Source organism: Sapajus apella, unplaced genomic scaffold (assembly GCF_009761245.1).
Source record: "Sapajus apella isolate SASKATOON/1434 unplaced genomic scaffold, GSC_monkey_1.0 scaffold38, whole genome shotgun sequence".
Lineage (NCBI taxonomy): Eukaryota > Metazoa > Chordata > Mammalia > Primates > Cebidae > Sapajus > Sapajus apella.
This window is the reverse complement of record NW_022436978.1, coordinates 1853794-1875011: the sequence shown is the minus strand read 5'-3', so window position 1 is coordinate 1875011 and position 21218 is coordinate 1853794. Positions and strand designations below refer to the sequence as shown.

At 51.2% G+C, this 21218-nt stretch overlaps 1 protein-coding gene across 1 annotated transcript in view; it reads right to left on the bottom strand.

The window, feature by feature from the left end:
* Window positions 1-19698, bottom strand: part of LTF (lactotransferrin) — a 29347-nt gene extending 9649 nt beyond the window's left edge. Inside the window, exons 1-13 of the mRNA XM_032298007.1 lie at window positions 19417-19698; window positions 14182-14345; window positions 10868-10976; window positions 10389-10571; window positions 9876-10023; window positions 8892-8947; window positions 7708-7886; window positions 7073-7247; window positions 5705-5859; window positions 4181-4271; window positions 3310-3363; window positions 2170-2325; window positions 328-469 (exon numbers count right to left, since the gene is read on the bottom strand). Coding sequence (XP_032153898.1) covers window positions 328-469; window positions 2170-2325; window positions 3310-3363; window positions 4181-4271; window positions 5705-5859; window positions 7073-7247; window positions 7708-7886; window positions 8892-8947; window positions 9876-10023; window positions 10389-10571; window positions 10868-10976; window positions 14182-14345; window positions 19417-19459 — 1655 coding nt within the window. The 5' untranslated portion in view covers window positions 19460-19698. The remainder of the gene's footprint in view (window positions 1-327; window positions 470-2169; window positions 2326-3309; window positions 3364-4180; window positions 4272-5704; window positions 5860-7072; window positions 7248-7707; window positions 7887-8891; window positions 8948-9875; window positions 10024-10388; window positions 10572-10867; window positions 10977-14181; window positions 14346-19416) is intronic.
* Window positions 19699-21218: the final 1520 nt, after the last annotated feature.

Here is a 21218-nt window from a genome sequence, read left to right as displayed (position 1 = left end):
CTTCCCCATACATGGAACTGTATAAAGCATTTAGGATCCCACACTCTACCCATTTGATTTTCAGGACGAGGGTATTGAGGTCTACCGTTATTGATCATGGCTCAAAGCCACAGGGAGAAGCGCTGTGGAGCTGAGGGCAGGCAGCCCTGGTGTCAGCCTCCACTCTCTGGGGTGGTGGATGTGGTGGGGAGAGCCCTCACTGGGGCCAGCCATGAGCTGACCCGACTCTGCTGTGACAGGTCACACCTGGCCCCTTAGAACGTCAGTGCCGACATGATGAGGGATGAGGTGAGGCCCCATTCTGATGGAGCTCAGGCCCAGACTCACCGGAAAGCCCCATCGTAGCCGTAGTATCTCTCATTGCTGTTGGGCACGCACTTATTCTCACCCCGCTCATTGCCAATACACAGAGCACAGAGATTAGATTCCGGGTCAGACCCAGGGGCACAGCTTTGACTGAAGTATTCATCTGGAGAGAAGGAACACGGAGAGTCAGCTCTTCCGACTGGAGTCAACACAAGCAGCCTTCACCTAACAGCTGACTCAGGTTGTTTCATTTCATTAGACTTCCCAGGACAGCAATCGAGACAGAACACACTCACCATCATAAAGTGACATGTTGTCACCAACACAGGTCCCACCAGAAAAGCTTCATTCAGACTGTAGGCACTGATGGCACCCAACTAGGCTGGGGATGAGAACCGTGACTACGCAGAGGGTCCCGTCATCACAGCCTCGAGCTGGGGACTCGGCTGATGACCGTGACAGCCCGTGCAGCAGAGCCTGAGAGTTGCCTAGTCCAGGATCTGACTCTGTTTTTATCAGTAATGGAAACCTGCTTTGTATCTGGGTGCCTGGCCTTTTGGTATAAAGACTAAACTTATCAGATTTCCTGGGGCTCATATGTTCATATGGGTAGCTGTTGGCCAGTGAAATATCAGCAGAAGTGTTGGGTGCCAGCTTCTCAGAAACATCCTTAAAAGACAATTGGCACATGCCTTTTGCCCCCGTTTCTCCTTCTCTTTCTTCATCCTGCACATGGAATGCAGAAGCAGGGACTGGACTTCCAGATGCAACGTGGGCCATGAGGTAACCCTGGGCACGGAAGCCACACAAACGATAGAGTAGCCAGATGTTTAAAGCCCAGGTTCCAGACACCATATTGTCTTCATACCTGCCACAGGCAGCCACCTCTGGACTTCACTTACGTGACACAGAAATTAACTTCTCTCTTGTTTAAGCCTCTACTATTTCAGGAGTTTTCTGTTCCTTGCAGCTGAACCTAATCTGAATTAACCTGTCGTGTGATTTAACCCAAGAAAGAATAAACAAAGGTGACAAGAAAGCTCAGCCCCACTGAGCATTATCACCCCTTATCAGATTCCCACAACCCCTGCTGCTGGGAGAACCACACTATGTGTCAACCTCTTGAAAACCTGGGGGTGCCCACCCCAGCCTGGCAGTTTCTCTACAGCTGAGTGGCTACCATGGAGCTGGTAAGGAGCAGAGCCACGTGAAAGCCTGCCCCAGCCAGGATCAAAAACCCATACAGTGGAGCCCCCGCTCTTGGAGATGCCCATGCAAGAGGAGGGCCACGTTGAGGATGCGCTGTGCACCACAGCACTGGGCCCACGGCGGGCAGGGCACGGCTCAGGCTGGCGAAGACGGGTGTAGGGTGTGGTGGGGACAGAAAACTTCAGAAGAAGGTAGAGCCAGATCCTTCAGGTCTTATTCAGGCTCCTTTGCAGTGTGGAGTAAGCAGTCAGTTTCACTTAGTAACAGGGGTCACCTTTTACCAGGCAGGCAGATGCCTTTCCCCAAGCTGGGAAGCCAGGGCTTAAGAGGAATCTAGGTCTGGAGCGCCAAGAGGTATAAAAAACATTTGTACATCTTGGAACTTGCATTTATTCTTAGGGTGCAGAGAAATAGGCAGATATTCCATCTTTAATGTTGGGGTAGGGTGAGTGGGACATGGGAAGTGCTGTGCAGGGAAACCCCTAGAGTACCCACGACTCCAGGGGCAGCTGCAGTGAGAACTTGCTTATGCTAGAAGAGACCTGCTGGCCACAATCAGCCTGCAAATGCCCTCCCTCCCTTCCCTAAGGCTTCACAGCATAATGTGCCTAGCCCCCAGGGTGGCCCACCCACCGCACCCTCAGGACTCCTTACCAAATTTGCAGGAGCCTGTCTGGTTGAAGAGCAAGCCTATGGGGATGTTCCAGCCTGCAGTCCTGCCCACGGCGGTGTGGCAGGACTTTTTGCCTTTCAGAGAGTTCCAGGTAAGTCCAGCATCAGATGTCCTAACCACCGCCACAGCAAGATATCCTGGCGCAACAGATGGCAGAAGAAGAAGTCTTAACCTCCAGGAGGCCTAGCATATGGATTCCAGTGCAGCTGTCTGCAGCCCAGGCCAAAACAGGCCACGAAGCAACAGCAGGCCATGATTCCTGCAAATAACTGGCCTTTTTAGGTAGACTGAGAAAGCATAAGCTGCCGCCTTATGTTAAGGTGAGATTGATCTGAGCTATGAAATAAAACAGTAAAAAAGGCTGACCCTTTAAGTGATTAGAGGGGACTGTCTTCAACCAGCCACACAGTGTCCCTGAGTTACAAACCAGCAATGCATCTTTCAGTGTAAGCTACGAAAGCAACAAACACTAAACAGCAAGAGTGACCCTAACAGTGTGTAAATCACAAGCCCGTGTGCATCAGGCCAGAGCGCCAACATGCAGCCGACTGACTGCTGTGTGGGTGCGGGCAGCGTGTCTCCAGGGACTGTCCTGAGCTGAGTCTGAACCAGCCCTGCACTGGTTGAACTCGACATGGTTGCCATTGTCCTCCTGAGAGGCTGCATCTGACAGACACCCACCAAGGGCAAGTCTCTTCCGAAACTCAGCAGGCACCAGCACTGGTGGGCAGGGGGAGTGGTGCACAGAGCACTGGATTTGACACGAGGGACCCTGGGTCAAGACCAGGATCTACTACAGTATTACCTGTGGCTGTGAGTGAGATCCTGGGCACTCGGGGACTCTCAGTGCCACTGTTTCCTCATCCCCATAAAATGGGAAGCAGCACCCCCCATTCCACATGACCAGGACACAATGAGGGACTATATGGATGTTCTCTGCCAAGTGTGAAGATCTATATAAACATTAATTAGAGCTATTCCTCTGTGAATTATCTGCACCCTTAAAAGTACCTATAGCTTCTAAGGCTGTAACTCTTTCTGTTTGTTTATAGCTCCTGCCACTTCCTCTTCCAGCAACAAGAACTTCTCCTTGACCTGGAAAGTGGCTAATGCCAACTCACCTTCCACAGGTCTATCCTCACATTTAAGATCAGGGTCATTGCGTTCTGGGGACTCTGAAAGAATAAAGACAAGGAAGACATCATTACCCATTCAGAGGTAGTGAGAAGTCACAAGCTCTTAAATCTCCATGATGTAGAATCAAATCCAAAGAGACCGTCCCAGCAGTTCCATGCGGGAGATGCATCTATACGTTCACCAAAAGACATGGCACAGAGATTCACAGCAGGACGATTCACAACAGCCACCAACTGGAAACTGCGCAAATGCCCATCCACACTCAAACGACTGAATAATCACAGTAGACTCACACAGCAGAACACTACACACCGACGAGGCTGAACAGTCTACAGCTACACACTCAGGTGGATGAAAAGCATAACGATCAATAAGAGAAACCAGACATGGAAAAGCACGTGCTGTCAACTCCTTTAACATAAAGTTCAAAACACAGGCAAACTGATCTGCGCCCTGAGAAGTCGGGAGAGAGGCTTCGCTCGCAGGAGCAAGAGGGCAGGTGACAAAGGACACAGAGGGCTTCTGAAGCTTGCCATGTTTTATCAGGCCTGAGTGCATGGAGTGTATAGTGTGTGAAATGTCATGAGCTATGCATTTACGTGCCATTTTCTGTTTGTATGTTATACTGCACTACGACCTTCTGAAAAATTAAGAAGATAAAACCAATCTGTCCATTGTTAGGTCTCAACACGATAGGCTCTGTGGGTAACACGGCCCCTTTCCTTTCTTCTTTCCCTGATTCTCCCTTTTGAATGTCCATTGTAATGTTTCACCTGCATTCATCGAGTGGGATTACTCACTGCCCCACTCCCATGACCCAGAGGGAACAGGCCAGAGGATGCTGACTCCGCTTACTATAGTTCTCCGCCAGGACAGGCACCAAACCACATTTGCCTGCAGTGTAGACAAATCCTCCATCCAAACTCATGGCATCAGCTTCTCCTTTCTGCAAAGACAGAGCAGATCTCCAGCACCGCATTGAGGCTGCATCCCGTCCTACCTGTCTTTACAGCTCTCTGAGAGAATGGCTTTCTGTCAGGTGATCGGTGAAACAGCAGAAAGAGAGGGACTGTTCGAACTGAGCACCCAGAGGAAATGCCACGTGCACCACTAATTCTCTCCCAGCCCTGCCTGCTTTCTATGCTATCAATTCACAGGCTGCACCAACCCTCTGTCCTCTGAGCACAACCTTTTCTGTGCCCCTGGCACTTTGGGGACACCCTCCTGGATCAGTCTCACTCACCGAGGACACAGATGGGAACAGCTGGCCTCATCTAATCTAACTCATTAGCGCTCCACCCCAGGTGCTACCTAGAAGTTGTCCAACAAATGGGCTGAAGTCGTCATATTGGCCCACCACCAGAATGAACAAGTCCAGACTACCACACAGGACCCTGGACTCACCGGGAGTAGAAACTCCCTCTTTGACCTCGTAGTATTTTTTACAGCTATATTAAAAATAGAGATGTGGACAAGAATTCTCGAGAATGCTCGCCACAGGGTTATTGATAATAGCAATGTACAGGACAAAGAGCAAGGCGCCATGACTAAACTGAGCCACGTTCACATAAAAGGTATCCTGGAAGCAGGGTTAAAAAATGTTTTCGTCCGAGCGCGGTGGCTCATGCCTGTAATCCCAGCATTTTGGGAGGCCGAAGCAGGAAGACTGCTTGAGCCCAGGAGCTCGAGACAAGGCTGGGCAACAAAGGGAGACTCCGTCTCTACAAATAATAATAATAACTACGCGGGCGTGCTGGCGTGTGCCTGCAGCCCCAGCTACTCGGGAGGTGAAGGTGGGAGGATGACTTGAGCCCAGGAGTGCCAGGCTGCAGTGAGCTGCAGTTGTACCACTGCACTCCAGCCTGGGTGACAGAGCAAGAATCTGTCTCTTTAAAAAAAAAAAATTAATGTTTTCCAAGAGTAAATATTCATGTGGAAGAATGTACATCATATGCTGCTTAGTGAAAAGGGCTTAATGACATAACTGAAACACTGGCTTATCGCTGCGTGCGTATCTGTAGACGCGCACAGAAATACTGGAATGGAGAATTAGCCAGACTGTAACCCTGTCTGTCCCTCTGTGTGAGACCACAGGTGGTCTGGGGGTTTGTTGTTGTTCTGTTTTAACATTGTACCTTTACATATTTTCTAAATTCCTTACAATAATCCTGTGTTGTTCTTATAACCTGAGGAGTGGGAAACTCACAGTAAGCTGCTTTTTGAACCTAAAACTGTGTGTGGCCCTGAGCACACCTCTCCAGGCGTCCCTGCCTCTCCCGGGCCCCCCACGGCCTCTTTGACTGCTGACTTCATTTTAAGCAGATGCCCAGGTCCTGGGTCTTCCATGGGGCCGCCACCTGCCCGTGATGGAGCCCCTACCAGCACCAGGGCGATGCAGTCCTCCTTGGTGGAGGCCGAGGAGCAGGTCACGTTGCCTCCGCTCAGGCTGCTCCATTGGCTACATTTGCGCTGCTCCTGATCGCCCACCGCACACCACACAACCTGCGCATTCCGGGCGGCCACCTCCTCCTTGCCTGCCAAAGGGAAGACAGCAGGTTGGTCAGGCGCCCCAAGCCTTGCCAGGTTGTCCACCCTCCCCATAGCTGGGGTCCTGCCCAGACCCTCCGTGGGACAGGAGCTACAGTAGATGTGTGGACGTGTGGACGTGTGGACGTGTGCATGTGTGGACATGTGCACATGTGGACGTGTGGATGTGTGGACGTGTGGACATGTGGACGTGTGGACGTGTGGACATGTGCACGTGTGGATGTGTGCACATGTGGACGTGTGAACGTGTGGATGTGTGGACATGTGCATGTGTGGACGTGTGGATGTGTGGACGTGTGCATGTGTGGACGTGTGGATGTGTGCACATGTGGACGTGTGAACGTGTGGATGTGTGGACATGTACATGTGTGGACGTGTGGACGTGTGGACATGTGCATGTGTGGACGTGTGGACGTGTGGCTGTGTGGATGTGTGGACGTGTGCATGTGTGGACGTGTGGATGTGTACACATGTGGACGTGTGGATGTATGAAGCCATGCCCTCTCCTCCTCCAGTCTCACCTCCAAACCCCTTCTTCAGGCCCACGGAGCTCCCTGTGTTTCCCATTTCTGTTCCTTTGGAGAAGTTCCCTGGCTTCTAATCCATCCATCAATCTTTAGTGTAAGGAGGCGCCTATTGTCTCTGTCTCTGAGGATAAAAGCTCCATGACCCAGAGAGCAGTGACAGCCCCAAGAGATGGCCTAGGGGACCTTGAGCCCAGCCCTGACTTCCCCTAAGGCCTGCAATCACCACCAGTAACTACAGTGCAGCATCTGGATTCCCCCAGATGCCACCCCCAGTCCCCCAGTAGAGGAGGAGCCATGGCTGAGTTCCCCCACCATGATGTCCCCAACTAAGTTCAAGGCCTGGGCCTGGGAAGCGGGGTGTTCACCAGGCCTCCAGATTCATCCAGGAGGGGCCCTGGCTCTCTTTGTTCATGTTCATGTTTCTCACTTAATAGGAGGCAAATTGATTTTTCTGCCAGGCCTGGGGAGCCTGATGGGCACTGATCAGGTGGCCAGGATATTCTTTAAGAGACACCTGACTTATTCCACAGAAGACACTCGCACCTGCATCAAACCTCCACGATGACCCCACAGTGGCTGGGAAATGGAGGAGTGACCACCACAAAGTGGGGCCACCTCCTGGGAAGTAAAAGACACCGCCAGGCGGCCCTCGGACCCTCCTGGGCTCACTCACTTTTCCTCAAGTTCTGGATGGCGGTGAAGTAGCCGGAGCCAAGGTACAGCCCAGAATCTACCCTCGCAGGGACCCTGGAAAACCCAATGGCGGAGTCCTTGAACAGCAGATCCTTCTCCTCTCTAGGGGAGCCAAAGAGACGGAACTCCGGTGACTTGTCCTTTCCAAACTTTTCCTAAGTAAGAAAAAATAGAATCATGGTGTCAATGGTAAATAGGGAAGAAACAACAAAAAATGATGGTAAAGAAGAGTGTCTGAAACTGGGATTGTTCTGAGAGCGGGGGCCTCAGTTGAAACCCTCCAGCAGAGGGATTCGTGCCATCCCTGAGATGCAAGCTCAGCTATGGCTCATTCTCTGAAGAGTTGCTAGGCCCAAGCACCTTAGAACCCCGAGGAGATTGCATCAACGTCCCCCTGCTTCTGCTCCCGTCACACGATACTGTCAGTCGGTGTGGCAGGGGGGTTTCATTGCTGCTGCTGTCCAGAGTACAGGCTGGGCAAGCAGCCCAATGCTTTAGTGTGCTATCCTGCAGCAAGGCTAGGGACCTGTACAGTGGCAGAAGTCAGGGAAGTAAAGAAACTTGCCCTTTGCCCCCCAAATCCAAGCAAGTGGAGAGGGCTGCCAGTGAAGATACCTGAGACCGGCGGAGGAGCTCCCAGATGGCATCCTCCTTGCCATTCACACTTCGTGCCACAACGGCATGAGAAGGGACTCGGGCCAGGTGGCACTCCTCGAACTTGTCCACTGGCTTCCGAGTGTTGTCTGGGCAGAGCAGCTCATACTGGTCCCTTTCAGCCTGGCTTGGCAGGTCCTCTGCAGGGAAAGGGAGGTGGAAGAGAGCCTACATGAGCCAACTCCAGGAGGAACTGCGAGCTATATGTGAGGTCTGTCTCTGTCTCGGGTGCTCCCGGGTGGATGTGGGGTCTGTCTCTGGTGGTCCCGGGTGGATGTGGGGTCTGTCTGTGGTGGTCCTGTGTGGATGTGGGGTCTGTCTCTGGTGGTCCTGGATGGATGTGGGGTCTGTCTCTGGTGCTCCCGGGTGTATGTGGGGTCTGTCTCTGGTGATCCTGGATGGATGTGGGGTCTGTCTCTGGTGGTCCTGTGTGGATGTGGGGTCTGTCCCTTTCTCTGGTGGTCCTGGGTGGAATATAGTGGCCCTGTCTCTATTGGTCTTGCATGGAATGTAGTGGGCTTGTGTCCGCTGGTCCTGGGTGCAGTGTGTTCAGCCTATACACACCCAACAATTGTGCTTTAGTACAGGTTCGGGAGGGACACTGTCCAGCAGGAGTGAGGGAACACAGGTGAAGGTGTCAGTCATGTGGTTGCATGTGGTAGAGGGAAGGAGAGCACAGCCTCCGTCCATCATTGTGATGGTGGAGAAGTAGAATGTGGACGTATTTCACCGAACATTCCTCAGCTGTTAGGACCCCTGAGCTAGACATGTATACAGCAATACCAAGAAATCTTGAAAACAGAATGCCGAGCAGAAAACCTCAGGAGCAGCAGGGTTTCTAATGCTCAGTAAAACCTCTACAAACTCAGAACCCAGAAACACAAACCAGCACAATCCGTTCTGCACAAGCACATATATGTCTCAGAGGACGCACTGCCAAGCAGCTTGGCACGTGGGGGGAAAGAAAGGCAGTGGGCATGGGAGATTTAAAGAAATATGAAGTATCATAAAATCGGAGCTGTGCCCTATAGGAATCTTGAAAATGGTCTGCGATGAACTGAGGAATCTAATTAGCTCAGAGGTCAGAGTCACGATCAAGTAAGATAAAAGGGGCCAGTACCCACAGCTCCTTCCCCTGCTCTTACCAAACACTGTGCTCTCCCTGATAAAAGCCACGTCTCCAGCCCCATCACTCAGACACCTGTGAGAAGAGAAAAAGTATCAGGGGTAGCCCCTCCCTGGCCCTTTCCTGGGGAACAGTGGCCCTGGCACTCAGCACCTGTGGGTTTGTGCTCCCTGGAGGGCAGAGCTCTGAGGCTTTGGGGCATCCCAGCTGGGAAGGCAGGGCCCCTCCAGGTAGACTCTGAAGAAGGGCTCAGGGGCTGGCCAGAGGCCCCCATCTTCTGCTTTGAGGGCTAAGAGGACAGAACTTTTTTTTCTATATAAAAGAGAGTTTTGAAGACCCCGCCCCAGAAGGTAAAGGCTTAGCATCCCTGGCCATGCGGCTCTTTCCTTCAGGACTGAGTGTTCAAGTGTGCCCTGGCCAGTGGGGCAGCGCAGAGGCCTCCCTCTGCAAAAATACCCGAGCGCCAGCGGGCAGAATGGAAAAAGGGAGAGTTCAGTCTCCGCATGAGGGCAGAGAGGGTGGGGGCGAGTCAGGCATTGCTCACCGTCCTTCAGCGGTGGGGAGAGGCCCAGGTGGGCAGAAGGACATCAGCCTGGACACTGAAGCCATCCTGCCCAACCAGGAGCCAGGACTGGACATCTTACAACAAGACACCTTCTATCCTGCTGTGGTTAGGGAGGGGGCAGAAATTAGTACGAGGAACCCAGGACAATAGGGGATCCAAGTTGGATTCTGGGTTCTCTGAGGTGACAGGGGTCCCACAGCTGCAGTGACTGCCCATGGGGCTGGTGAGAGGTGGGGGTACAGGTGGGCCTGGAGGGCTGTGGGGGAACATGCACTGGGTGGGTCTGTGCGCTCTTTGGACACACAGCAATAGGAAAACCAGGCCTCCTCTCTGGTCCCTGCGAGCAGAATGGGGTCTGTGTGGCAATAGAGAAAAGGCCTCCTGGCCTGAGGCCACGGGACACTTGGCCACTGAAGAGAAGAGGACAGGGTCACTCACTTGAAGGCACCAGAGTAGCCAAAGTACGGTTCCTTGGAGGAGAAGGCACATTTGTTTGCCCCTGTCCCCACACACAGGTCACACAGGTTGGGGAACTGTTTTTTATCTGCACCAGGAACACAGCTGGCTGAGAAGAACCTGGCCACAGCTGTTAAACACAGAGAAATGGACCACAGAGTGTGAGCCAGCCCTGGCCACAGCAAGTTACCCCCGCCATCCCCGCGCCCCAGCCTGAGCTCCCGTGGGCAGGGCCCCTTCCTCCACCCCTGCAGGAGAGCCTCTGTCGTGGGGCTGGGAGCTCGAGACACGCACCTCTGCTGAGAGCAGACTCAGCGGTGCCTCCCAAGGGTTGCGGGGGCAACGGATCCTGCCAGCAGGATGTTATAAGCCGGCCAGCCTCACCCACACCTTGATTCATCCCATGTGTCCACCTGCGTGATCTGTGTGGCCTGTGCTTACAGCGGGAGTGGAGGCCCCCACCTGAGGTCGCTCACTATCCCCCAACCAGCTTACCTGCCTCAAGGTGCTCAGGTGGACCCGACCAGTTCAAGAATGGTCGAATCGTCCCTATAGGGATGTTCCACCCAGCCGTCCTGTTAAGGCCTGTGTGGCAGGACTTCAGACCTTGCAGTTGGTTCAGCTGAAAGCGGCCGCCCTTCTTCACCACAGCCACGGCGTAATAGTGGGTTCGTGGCTCTGCAAAGGGGCAGACAGAATTGAAAGCTCTTAGCCTAGATAAGAGGGACAAAATCAACCTGTCCTGTAAGTCTCTGCCGTGCTGTGGCCTCCTCGCAGCTCATGTGTGTCCTCCTCTCATGGGTCAGCGTCAGGAGGAACAGCCTTCATCTGGCCCGGAGCCCAGCGACTCCATTCCCTGCACGTGTGATGTGACTGAGACTCCACCTCCACATGTCCCTCCACTCCCACTCCGCACAGCTCAGGGCTCAGGCCGGGGGGCCACCGTGGCTTCTGGGTCCCCAGGCAGAACTTACGCGCTTCGCTCCCGTAGACTTCTGCTGCTACCGGTCGCAGTAGGTAGGGGGCCTGGCCTGCCTCATATATCAAACCGCCATCAAGGGTCACAGCATCAGCCTTGTTTGTCTGAAGGAAAAGAGGCCAGGCCAGCTTCAGCAGAAAACTCCCCAAACCTAGCAAGTGGGACCTCAGGACCTCAGAAAGTCTCCGTGGCTGGTGGGGTCTTCAAAGAGGTCCGCTTTCCATCACATCCATTCACATCCTTTGAGTGATGGTGAGAGCCAAGGACCCTGTTTTGGGACAGTGAGCGCCAGCCCTCTGACTCCTGAGACCAGGGCCTGCCCTCTCTCTCCTCTGCCTGCCTGTGACACTCTCCTGATCACATCCTTCACAGTCAGCTAGATTTGAAGTTGTTTTTCTAGATGCTCTCTCCCCTATTTTTGCTCCAGATTCATTTCTTTTAAGTTCCGTTTTATCATCTAGAAAATATAGCTATTAAGAGATCCTAAAATTATCGTAAGAAGCCATGTTCCTCCACTCCAGCACATTGCTTCCCACATGATTACATGTTTCTTTGGTTTGCAATGTGGGATAGATCAGTGGTCCCCAACGTTTTGCCACCAGGGACCAGTTTCAGGGAAGATAATTTTTCCAAAGACAGATAGGGAATGGTTTCGGGATGGAACTGTTCCACCTCAGATCATCAGGCATTAGACTCTCATAATTAGACCTATGAGAGGAGGACACACGTGCGCTGTGAGAGACTGCGGCACGGCGTTCCCCCTTCCCACTGGAGACTTATCAGGATGGGTTGATTTTGTCCCTCTTGTCCAGGCTGAGAGCTTTCAATTCCATCTGCCCCTTTGCAGAGCCACGAGCCCACAATTATGCCGTCTAATGCTCCTCCTAGGGGCAGACAGACACAGTCCTGGGAGAGAGAGGCCATGGAGTAAGGACTCAACCACTGACTGAGGGAGTGATCACTGCACCCTCATAAGGAGCGCACAGCTTAGATCCCTCCCATGTGCAGTCCACCACAGGGTTCACACTCCTACGACAACCTAATGCTGCCGCTGATCTGACAGGAGGCAGCGCTCAGGCCGTAATGCTCACTGAACCACCACTTGCCGCCTGCCGTGAGCCCAGTTCCCAACAGGCCACTAACCAGCACCAGTCCGCGGCCAGGCGGTGGGGACCCCTGAGACAGATCAGATTTTGGCGACTGCTTATTCCTCTAAAGCTGCATACATTTTCTAACTTCTCCAGAGCCTTTATTAATTTTGTTGACAGCATAACGTTTTCTCATAATGTGGGTGTTCTATCGTGTATTGAATTATTTCTCCCAATGTCTAGCACTTGGTTTATTTCTAGCTATTGCCTGTGAAGACTGTGCTTTCATGAATATATTGTCCTCAGCATTTTTCCTTGCGGCCACTTGTGTCCTTGGGTAGGCACCTGAGGGTGGAAGCCCCAAGATGAGGACCATGTTACTCCTTGTGACCCTGGCTGCCGCTGCCATTCTGCTTCCAGAAGATTTGTGATGCCAATTTAGGATGGCACTGACCGTGAGGACCAGCTTCACTGTCCAATCACCAGCAGGGCAGGCTATCATTCTATTTGTTAACTGACATTACTACTGATATTACTAGAAAATTCAAGTACTAACAAACTGCTTAGGTCTGATTAGTAAGGGGAACATCTCACAAGTATTTTGTCTTAATTATGAATTCCTTCTTACCAGTTACCCTGTTCATATCATTTTTCTTCTATGATTCTACATTTTTTTCCAATTTGAGTTATTCTTTTATAGAGTGTAAATAGGAATCATGTACCAGAGCTGGTGCATATACATTCATTCGGATGCTTTCTAAATTTTTTTAAAAATTATTTTCTACGGGCTATGAATTACATTTTCTGTATTTTAGAATGTCTGTTTGTTTCATGATGTGGTTCGTTGTTTAAGAGATTTCTATTTCCTATAGAGTTCTCCTAAACTGCCCCCTAGTTTTTCAATGATATGAATTTTATTTTTAACCATTTAATCTATATCAACTTTATTTGAGTGAATGCTATGTAGTAGTGATTTCAAACAGAAATCTTATTTTCCGAGATCAGATAAGATAGGATGCCTTCAGGGTGGAATGGCCGTAGACAGGATTTTATTTTAAAAGGCAGATTTTGTGACTTCCTTCACATATATTCAGATTGAGTAGGTTAGAATAGAGCCTAGGAATCTGCATTTTAAACAAGCAAGAGATGCTGGTGCTGTTATTTATTTATTTATTTATTGAAATGGAGTCTCACTCTTGTTGCAAAGGCTGAAGTGCAAGGCACAATCTCAGCTCACAGCACTCTCTGCCTCCCGGATTCAAGCGATTCTCCTGCCTCGGCCTCCCAAGTAGCTGGGATTACAGATGCTTGCCAGCAGGCCCAGCTAATTTTTGTATTTTTAGTAGAGATGGGATTTCACCATGTTGACCAGGCTGGTCTCAAACTCCTGACCTCAGGTGATCCTCCCACCTTGGCCTCCCAAAGTGCTGAGATTACAGGTGTGAGCCACCGCGCCCAGCTGCTGGTGCTGTTTACATGCAGGTAATAGTTGTAAAAACATAGCCTAAAACATTGATTAAACTAGATTTTTCCCTAAGTACTATCCTAATACTCCACTGTATTTATAAGGTAATCCTATGAGGTTGCCTTGGGAACTTTTACGCAAATTGTCCACTCTGCTGGAGGTGAGTACACATGATTATGTGGCAGGTACACAGAATATATTTGTTGAATGAATGAGTAAATATTATTTCAGTAGATCTTACACCTCTCAGAAAATAAAAGGAATGAGAAATCATACACAAGTCACGATACCCTTTTCTCTCTCTCTGAAACTGTCTTGGACAAAAGTCTTTCCAATGCCTGGCACCCTGGCAGGTCCTGCTCTAGCCGTGTGATGTGGTGACGGTGACCAGGACAAGCTTCTTTCTCACGGGGTTTAGAGGTCATGACTCTTAGGGAGGATTTCTCTCCCTGAGTAACCTTGTTTTTTGCCAATGCTATGTATTCATCAAATACAACTGCTTACGTTTCATTTCAGAACGGTTGTTATTAACAGTTTCTGTGGAGGCCCCAGGTTCCCCACACATGGTCTCTCCACTTAAGCTCCTTTCTTTCTGCTCTGAAAATAGCACAGTTCCTTGAGAGAGAGGACGGCTCCAACTGACAGTTGCCCAAAAGGTGAAGCAGAGGAAGTAAGGGGAGAGCATGGCCTATGTTTTTCCATTTCCCTCTCCCTTCCATTCAGCGTGGTCCCAACCAACACCCGGCACTGACTCACCGCAATGGCTTCCATACACGAGGTTGAGGAGGTTCTCTTTATGCAGCTGACAGGAGGGCCACCCACTTTTCTCAGGTTCCTTTGCCATTGGATGCATTTTGTGGCCTCAGGTTTGGATACGGTGCACCATCGAACGCTCCGCCTAGGGGCAGCCAGACACAGTCCTGGGAGAGAGAGGCCGAGGAGTAAGGACTCAACCGCTGACTGAGGGAGTGGCCACCGCACCCTCTGATGGAGTTTTCCAGACTCCTCCCTGGCTCTCAGCTGCCCTCCTTCCCTCTCCATTTCATGGCTACGTCCAGCCATTCTCCACAAGGGGAGGCATCTTGATGGACTAACAGGATCTCCGCATTGGCGAGGGGTCTGTGATTCTCAGTAAATTAGAGGAGAAAGCTCCTCTAGATTATTTTTATTCCTATGAGTTTGACATGTTACCTACCCCTTAAAAAATGATAGTGACCCCTCACATCAATTATGAAATTCTTCTACCTGCTTTGGCCCCTTTGAAGCTGGAAGGTAGGCAGGAAAGGAGTCATTGCTCCTGTTTTACTGATGTGGAAGTTGGCTCCTAAGGAGGCTGAGTGACTCACCACTCAGCAGTGCACAGCCCAGCTGAGCATCCAGATTGTTTTGTCCGTAAGTGTCTCCCCAGGGAATGCCAAAGGAACGAAGGAGGATATACCTGACTTGATTGGTAGCTGCAGCAAATGGTAAGTCAATGGCCATGGGGACAAATCGGTTGGTTGGTGTGCCTGAGCTACCACCATTCACTCTGTACAGAAAGACTGGTTCTCCTGTTGAGCCTGCTTTTGTTGCTCAAATCCATGCAATTAGGGAGGAAGATGCATTGAATTTACTCACCTGGTTGCCTGATAAAAGGCATCTACAAAAAACTTGCAGTGAGCATTATACTAAAACGGTGAAAGGCTGAATGCTTTCCACGTAAGATCAGGAGTGATGAGAGAGTGTCATCACTCACCTCTTCTATTCAACAGTGTTAGAGATTCTAGTCACAGCAATAAGGCACAAAAAAGAAATGAAAGACACTCATATTGGAAAGAAAGAAGTAAAACTGCCTTTGTTTTCAGGTAACATGATCTATGTGGAAAATACTGAACAGTCTATAAAGTACCACTAGAACGAATAAACAAGTACAGCCAGGCCACAGGATAGAAGATCAATACACAAAAATTGACCATATTTTTGCATACAGCATAGAACAATCTAAAAATGAAATTAAGAACATAAATCTAGATAGTATAACATCAAAAAGAATTTAATACTTGGTGGATAAATGATATGAACAGACATTTGCCAAAGTAGATATGCAAACGGACAGTAAGCACATGAAAAGGGGCTCAGTATCATTAGTCAGTCAAAAAACACAAATCGAAAATGCAATAGAATGTCGTTTCACACCCATGGGTTACAATAGCTGAAGCAGACAATGACACATATTGGCATGAGGATGTGGAGAAATGGGAACCCTCATACATTGCTGAGAATATAAAATGGCACAGCCGCTTTGTAAAACAGGCTGACAGCTTCTCAAAATGTGAAGCACAGAGTTCCAATAGAACCCAGCAATTGCATTTTGAGGAATATAGCCAAAAGAAATACTATAAAAACCTATTGTACATAAAGACTTGTGCATGAATGTTGGCAGCAGTGTTATTCAGAATAGTAGAAAACTGGAAACAGCCTAAATGTCCAATAACTGGTGAATATACATCCACTTAATGGAATAGTACTCAGCAATGATTTCAGGAAAGAACCACTGACGTGCCCTACCACATGAACGAGCCCCACTTGTGCTCAGGGAAAGAAACCAGGTGCAAGAGACCACATACTGTATGATTCTACTTATATGAAATGTCCAGAAAAGGCAATTTTATAGAGACAAGAAAAGAGATTAGTGGTTGTCTGATGCTGGGGTAGAAATGAGCATTAACAACAAACAGACATGAGGGACCTTTACTGTGGGGGATAGAAGCATTCTAAAACTTATTTATGGTGATGGTTGCACCACTTGGTAAGATTACTAAAAAGAATTGTACACAAATAGGTGAATTTTTAATGATATATAAAATATACCTCAGTAAAGTTGTTACCAACACACACACACACAGTTGTAAAAGCCCTCTGCCCTTTGGATGTACTATGGGGTAGAATGTTCAGCCTCTGCTGCCTCCTGTTTCTGAGCCATCCCATCATGATGAGAGCCACCCATGGCACTTGCAGAGGGCTGGGGACTGTGGTCAAGAGGCCTGTAGCTCCCAGGCTGAGTCTGCAGGGGCTTGGGGCACCCAGCTGCAACACTCCCCCTTCACCCACCCTCATCCTGGGGAAATCCCAGGGAATACAGTCTTGCCTTGGAAGCCTTTATGGAACTATCCCACACTGAGAATTAACCCAATCAGATTCAGCCATTTGTGACCCAGGGAGCATTAACTGGATGCCTGCTGTATACACAGCATTGTGTGTCATGCAAGGAATGTGTAAGCAGACAGGACCAGATTTCACTTCTCACTGGGGAGGCAAAAATCCAATGGCGGATGTGCTAAAAGAGAACAAATACCAAACCAGGAATGAGGTCCCTATGATTTCAGTGGGTGAATAGGTGGGGGACATTCCAGGAGGTGGAAGAACGGCCCGTGTGCCCAGCTCCTGTTGTAGGCATGTTCTGTGCCAGGTGCTTTACTCAGCACTTCTCTATTAGTTGCCCCAGCTCCTCTGTATTGTAACTTCTACCAACATCTCCATTCTCCAGGGGAGGACACTATGGCTTTAACTAGTTATGTGGTTTGTGGAGGTTCCCATAGCTAATAGGTGTTGGATCTGGGACTCGAACTTAAGCAGTCAGACACTAAACTCCCCTGCTATTACCACGGGCTAGCCTGCCTATTTAGGTTGGCAAAGGTAGAGACGGGTTGGAGATGGGGCTAGAAAAGGGTCCTGGTCAGATCATGGAAAATCTCCAATGCTGGTCCAGGAAGGTCTTATTCAGGATGCAGTGAAGCTGTGACTCATGGAAGAGGCTGGAGACTGGCGCTCTCCCTAGGGCAGGGGCAGAGTGAACTCAGACCTGGGATTTGGGAACAAGCAGAGAAGCTGTGGTCATGGAAGGCACCAGCAAAGGACTGGTCTGAGTAGAGAGAAGGGATGGCATTGAGAATGGAGAAGGGGGGCGGGGACAGGGAGGTGGTGTCAGAAATCAGCTTGGTAATGGGTGGGTTCTGTGGGTGAAGGGAGAGAGTAAAATGCAAGACCATGCTTCAAGCCAGACGTGGGGGCTGAGCAGTGACGGGAACCTGTGAGCAGAGTTTATTTCTTCCTCTGAGAGGAGCTGAACCAGGGTGACTAAAGGACCGCTAAGTGCCCTTCCAGGATTCCCAGTCCCCAACCGTCCAAACACCAGGTGAAGGCTCCAAGCTCTTACCTCCCAGCTCTGGACCTATTTGAACCCTAAGCTCTTACTTCCCAGCTCTGGAGCTGTGTGAACCCCAAGCTCTTACCCCCCAGCACTTGAGCTGTGTGACCCCCTGAAGCAGGTTTGGGTCTGGCCTCTTCCAAATCCTCAACCCAGCACTTGTATTCAGTATCAGGCACTCAAATGCTGCCCACCATGTTTGGCTGCACTCTGGCTAAAGCATACATTCTGGGCAGACATGCAGTGCCCTGGCCCAGAAGGCAGGTGCCAGGACAGGAGTTACTCCCTCCAACTACCCACACAGCTCATGGTAGGGCCCAGGAAGACGGGTGAGTTTGATGGGAAACCTCATGAGTGCCTCCCAGCCCATGGCTCCAGGGGCTGAGCAGACAGACTCCCCCACCCACTGCTCACACAGCTTAGATCCAGCTGGCCCCATCCACCCAACTTCTGCCAGCCTGGACACTCACGGGGAACAGGGCAGGAACCCCATGGGGCAACTGCCACCCCTTCCTCAGCAAGGACAGGGGTTTCAGCGGCTTTTTGGGGTACAGGCCACCATCCCAATTGACTGCAGGATTCAAACTGCAGACCTCAGTAGGCACCAAAACAACCAAAGATCCAAGTGAATATGAAACCCAGTGGTGCAACTCTCAGCCAGAATCCTGGACCATAGCCCGTGACCACTTCCAGGATGTCAAGGCTTCCTTCCTCTCCCGCCCCTCCCAGGTGGCCCTAACCCTGTGAAACAGGCCACTTGCCCTGGAGCTTGAGGGGAAGAGAACAGTCAGGTCCTGGCCAGTCCCAATCTGCCTTAGAGAAGAGAAGAATGACCAACAACCACGGGAAGGAATTTGGAGCAAGAGACCAGAAGGGCAGGGACAAGGATGGGTTCAGGCTCCCACTGCTGCTCTCTATCCAGGAAGCTCCCAGCCTTAGATAGATGCCTAAGACAGGAGGAGGCTGCGCTGGGCTGGGGAGGTGTGACACCTGGGCTTTCGCTGTGCCCCCCTCCCGCTGCCTAGGTCCTGATGCCCATCACAGCCCTTTCTGCTGCAGGCTGGGACCTTCCCCTCCCTACGTTGCAGGGAGCTCCGCACCCACACATGGAGGTCACTAATGTGCAGCGCAGGGGAAGGCCCCCTGAGCACCCCAGAAATGACTTTGATTATAGAACTAACAATTGTTTTCTTCCTTCAACTCCTCCTTTTCTCTCGCACACATTTCCCTCTCAAACCCTCTGACACAGGGTTCTATCAGGGGCACTGCACCCCTCCCCACCCCTCTGCCGCGGAAGGTGTGCGAATGCCCCACCCCCTCCTCACAACCCTGTGGACCCACGGTTAGGCCATTTCAAGTGAAGAGACTCAGTCTCACAAAGGCTCTGCCTTGCTGGGGTCTCGCAGTCCTCGCAGGAGTTAGGATCTGGTCTCGGGTCCTTGAGCTAGTCGCTCACCCTCTCTGAGCCTCACTTTCCTCCCATGAAAACGGTGTAACAAAACAATGGGGACCAAATCCGTAGGCGGGACACAATGGGACAGGGGCCTGCGAGGCCTTTTGAGAAGCTCTGCGCAGCGCTAGGCATGCCCCGACCCGGCTTAGAGGAGCCCAGCTCCTGCTCCTCCGCAGGTGGGAAAGAGAGATCTGGCCCCTCGTCCCAGCCGCTTCCCGGCTGCAGGCGCAGGGACCCCAGGGGCTCAGAGATCCCGCGCTCAGCCAAGCGGACACAGGGAACAAGGCACCTAGTAGGCAGGACGCAGGAGACGCCCATGAGGCTGGGCGCGCCCCCAGGCACCTGCACTCACCGAGGGCCCCTAGGAACAGCAGGGCGGGGAAGGCAAGCTTCATGTCTGTGGTCTGGAGGCGACTTGGCAAACGAAGGCTCTGCCACCTGCGCCTGCCCTGCGCCCCTTTATTCAGGGCTTTGCCCCGCCCTGTTGCCCAATAGACGCCCCGTTCCTCCCCGCTCCCCGCGGCCAGGTCTGCTTGTTCCTTGAGGATCCAGGCTCCAAAAAGCCCTGAGGCGGGGCAGGACTCACACCGAACCGGCAGGGAGAGGAAAGCCAGCCCGCACCTCACCTGCCCTGCTTCTGCCTGGCTACTGTGATGCTCTCTCTCTCACACTAGTCTGCAAGCCCCTAGGAGTCGCAGCCCCCTGAGCCTTGTCCCCGCTCTGCTCTCAGTGCCTTCTAGAGGACAGGACACAGAGCAGAGTATCTTTACCTGAAGATCGCCCTGACCTGTGAGACTGCTATCTTCCTATCTTCCTCAGTAGACGGCCTGGAAGGTGCCTAGGAGCCAGTTAGGGCAGGTAGGTTTGCTTCCACCTTGGCTCAGCAGTGAGCTGAGAGTTGTAAAGGTGACCCAACTGCACCCAGCAGCAGCCTGAGGACAGCCCACAGAGAAAAGAGAGGCTGCCTAGAGTCCCAGGCAGGCTGCCCATGGGGTATGTCCCTGCCCTGCTGAGACCCACAACACAGTTCCCAGAAAACAGATGGGGGTCCCAGAGGGGAACAACCACTGCCCAGGGCTGGCTCCATGTTCTTATTTGCCAATGAGAAAGGTGCCCTATGGCTAACATGCCCTACCACATTTTTTTTCTTTTTTATCCACCTCCTTCTTCGCCTTTTTTGGTGTTGCCAGTATTCGGTAGGAAATGGGAACCTCATCTTAATAATTGCCATAAATGTCAGATTTTAAAATTCAAAAGCAAGAATACTGCTTCTAAGAATACATCTCCTAAACACATTCCCACGACACACAACAGCCAGGTACCAAGGTCTCCAGGCCATCACTGTATGCCGTTAATCAGTCGGAAGCAAACTAAACATCCACCTCTGGGTGAGTTCACAAAGAGCATTATGTCTGCGGGACACACCGGGGGCCTCAGAAAGAACAAGGCAACCCTGTGTGTATGGGTGTGAACTTAGCCCAAGAGGAACTCTCATGCCTAGAATCCCAGCATTTTAGGAGGCCAAGATGGGAGGATTGCTTGAGCCCAGAATTTCAAGACTAGCCTGGGCAACATAGGGAAAGCCCTATCATCTCTACAAAAAATACAAAAATTAGCCCAGTATGGTGGTGTGTGCCTGTGGTCCCAGCTACTTAGGAGGCTAAGGTGAGAGGACCATTTGAGCCTGAGAGATGGAGGCTGCATTGAGCCATGATTGTGCCACTGCACTCCAGCCTGGACAACAGGGGAAGACTCTGTTCCCCTCCCCTCACCAAAAAAATTAACTAAGTAAAGAAGCAAGATACTAACAGTGAGGGTAATAATAGGTCACCTGAACGCCTTTCTCAGCAGGTGAGTCTGGCCAGTATGTGACTCTGAAATCTGCCTATTCTGAAAATCTGGTCTTGACTGTTTAGCTACTTGGTACTAAAAAGCATTTCCTGGAGCAGATGGGCAATGCCCCAGGGAGCCAGTTCTGCCAGAGCAAGCATGCAGTAGGCACCTAGCCATGGAGAAGCAGACTCAGCCTGAGGTGGCGAGGCCACCAAGAAGGCTGGGGAGCACCTCCATCCCTGGGCATGATCCTGCCAAGGTGCAGGGTGGAGGCTAATCAGGGATCCTGCTTGACGGGCATGAGACTGAGCTCTGGGATTT